The sequence below is a fragment of the Eptatretus burgeri genome, chromosome 8, assembly GCF_056783735.1.
Source record: "Eptatretus burgeri isolate ZD-2024b chromosome 8, Ebu_testis_v1, whole genome shotgun sequence".
Taxonomy (NCBI): Eukaryota; Metazoa; Chordata; class Myxini; order Myxiniformes; family Myxinidae; genus Eptatretus; species Eptatretus burgeri.
This window is the reverse complement of record NC_140968.1, coordinates 64,937,941-64,940,905: the sequence shown is the minus strand read 5'-3', so window position 1 is coordinate 64,940,905 and position 2,965 is coordinate 64,937,941. Positions and strand designations below refer to the sequence as shown.

General features: G+C 37.9%; 1 protein-coding gene across 1 annotated transcript; it reads left to right on the top strand.

Moving 5' to 3' along the window:
• Positions 1-416: 416 nt before the first annotated feature.
• LOC147021901 (olfactory receptor 52Z1P-like) lies at positions 417-1,470 on the top strand. The gene has a single exon (XM_085890468.1). It carries the CDS (start codon positions 484-486, stop codon positions 1,468-1,470), a length of 987 nt encoding a protein of 328 aa, XP_085746594.1. The 5' UTR covers positions 417-483.
• Positions 1,471-2,965: the final 1,495 nt, after the last annotated feature.

The following is a 2,965-nucleotide window of genomic DNA, read 5'->3' as shown; positions in this document are numbered from 1 at the left end:
AAAGCAAATATCTTTCACAATTGTCGAATTTTAAAAAATATTGAAAGTTTCCTTCATTCACTGCACCTTGGGACATTGTTCATGTCCCTGATGGTTGACAATTTGAAAATCAGCAAAGGGAATACATGTCTTCACAACAACCCTCCCTGGTGATATCTGATGTTGGTGGTGAATTATAAACTCTCTTCCACAATCTATATATTAACGTTCATAAACAGCATGATCGAACAACATTCGAGGTAAGGAGAATGTCATCTATTGAAGTCAATAGTTTATTTTGTTATTGACATTAATAATCATCGTGATGAAAATAAATTATTTGGATGTTCAGAAAAACGATGGTTGAAGAAAAAAATATTTAATAGGAAATTTAAAGTCCAGAAATATAAATATTTTGTAAATATTTGTAAATTGTAAACTGAAACATGTTTCATTATGTGTTAGTTGGTGCAATCGGCCATTTTATCACGGGGTGCAGGATTGATGGAGGACAAAATGTTTGAAGGAAATCAATCATTGCCACCCAACGTGTTCATCCTCGCATCGATCTTCAACGAGCCTGCAAGGATCAGGCCATGGGCTTTTGGTGGTGTATTCCTCATCTACGTCATCACGATCGCACTTAACCTCATTCTCATCATGATCATTCTCTGTGAAAAACAGCTTCACAAACCTGTCTACATCTTCCTCGCTCATTTGTTGATAATGGATATTGTTGTTTGTACAACAGTGTTGCCTCGACTGATGTACAGCATACATGAAAATACCATGATTACAAAACATGCCTGTTATATTCAACTCTTCTTTGTTGAATTTTTCGGGACAATGCAATCTTACATACTGAGCATAATGGCCATAGACCGCGACCTGGCAGTCTCTCACCCTCTTCGGTACAATGTCCTGCTCACCAACAGCAGAGCTCACAAAGTGATCTTTTCCACCATTTGCTGGTCGTTTGTACTTGCTGGTATTTTCCTTGTGTTATTGTTTGGACGAACAATTTGCAAATATCCAGAGATTCACAAGGTGGGTTGTGTTCACATGGCTGTGGCTAAACTTTCATGTGAAGATTTCACCATTAACAGTTTATATGGGATTGTACATACTTTTCTGACAAATGTCGTTCTAATAATAGTCGTCATTGTCACGTACACCCTCATCTTGTATGAATGTCTGTGTTCTGGATCACGTGCTGTGGGGAGCAAGAAAGCCCTGCACACATGTATCACTCACTGTTTGGTACTTTCATTCTTTATTTTCTCGAATGTTTTTGCTGTGATCTCCTTGCGTATGTCGACTCGGAGCAATTTCCCACAGTCGTTTGTACATCTGAGCGATTCCATGTTCTATTTACTGCAGCCTCTCGCCAATCCAATTATCTATGGAATGCGAACAGCAGAGATCCGCCGCAGCCTTGTGCGATTCACAAATGTTCGAATATTTCGGAATAAAAATCATCTCCTGGTCTGATTATCCTAATTCACATTCATCTGTTTCGAGGTATCTCAATTGTGCATCTGTTGAAGAAAATTCACACCTTCATTGTCACCACACAAACCTTGCTCAATGAAACATATTTTGTTTCTTTGCCTGAACCTTTGAAAGATAAAGTTTCAAAACAATGAAAAAGCAAAATATTTTACATTCTATGAACGTACTGCAAGTCTATTTCTGGTGGATGGTTTTTGGTGGTTGTTTTTGTGGTTAATTCCTAATTAAATTTTTCCTTTTACAAACTAAATTAATAAAAATAACCCAGGTGGGAATAATTGGAGTCATTAATGAAGTGCAGTTCGGCTCGGGTTTACGTTGATGTTGTGTTCCTGGAAATCGTGACTCAATGTGAAACGACTGAAAGAAAATCCATTTTTTGCTCTTGGAACCCGTGCAGAAAGGCGAGGTACATTCATTTGGACTTAACTCGGGAATAATTTCTCCAACAAAACACAATATAAGTTAAGGTACGTTTCTATATTTAAACGTTATTTTAACATAAAGTATAAATAACATGTATACTCGCAGAGATCGTGGTAAAGTGTGTTTTTGGTGGTGGAGTTATGGGGATGAAGGGTTCGTCCATGTTCATCTGCCTCTTCATCCATGGATGACACTGAAGGTGAAACTGTATGTGTACACTGTTGCCCGAGCGAGAATTGAGGAAGAAAGAGCGAAACTGCAAAGAGAAACTGTTTAAATTGCAACTCAAAGTAGTTCACTTGGCGTACGACTCAAAATCGGATGTCGCAATGTCGCGAATTCAAAGTAGAATATTGAGACATAGTAAAGCTTTGTTGCCAAATTGATCAAGCAAGTTAAAGCGAAACAACGTTAACCGGAGCGACGTTATTCGGATCTTCACCAAAATCGACCTTCATATCCACCAGTACAAGTCGATATTGTGTCGAATTTGGATCACAACAGTGGGTCCGAAAACAACAAATCAATATCGACTTCATAATGATTAAGAACAGATGAAGATGCAGGTTTATTGTTGATCAGATGATGTGTTCTGAGTTTAAACCATTAAATTGAAAGCAAAAGAAAAAAATATTTCTCGAAATCCATCACACTCATTTTATTAAACATGTCAGATTGATACAAGCTGAAAATCACAAACCAATTTCACAAGCTTCTGGAAAACAATGTGGAACAAACACTGGAAAGACCTCTCGACAGATTTAGAGAGAACAATCACAGAAACTGTTTTCAGGGAAAAACCTGAATGAAGATCAAATAACTTTACAAAGTTTGTGGACGGAGTGGTTCGCTTGCAGATATCATGAAAAAAGCTGAAAGAGATGGTTGTTCACTTAAAGGGAAGCAGTTCAGAGCGGAGCAGGAAAGCCCGTCACACGTGTCACTCACGACATTGGATTTCTGCTCCAAATTATCTCGATTGTTAATGCTGTGACTTCAATGCATATGTCGTCATCAAACAATTTCCCACAGTGTTTTTACATCTGAG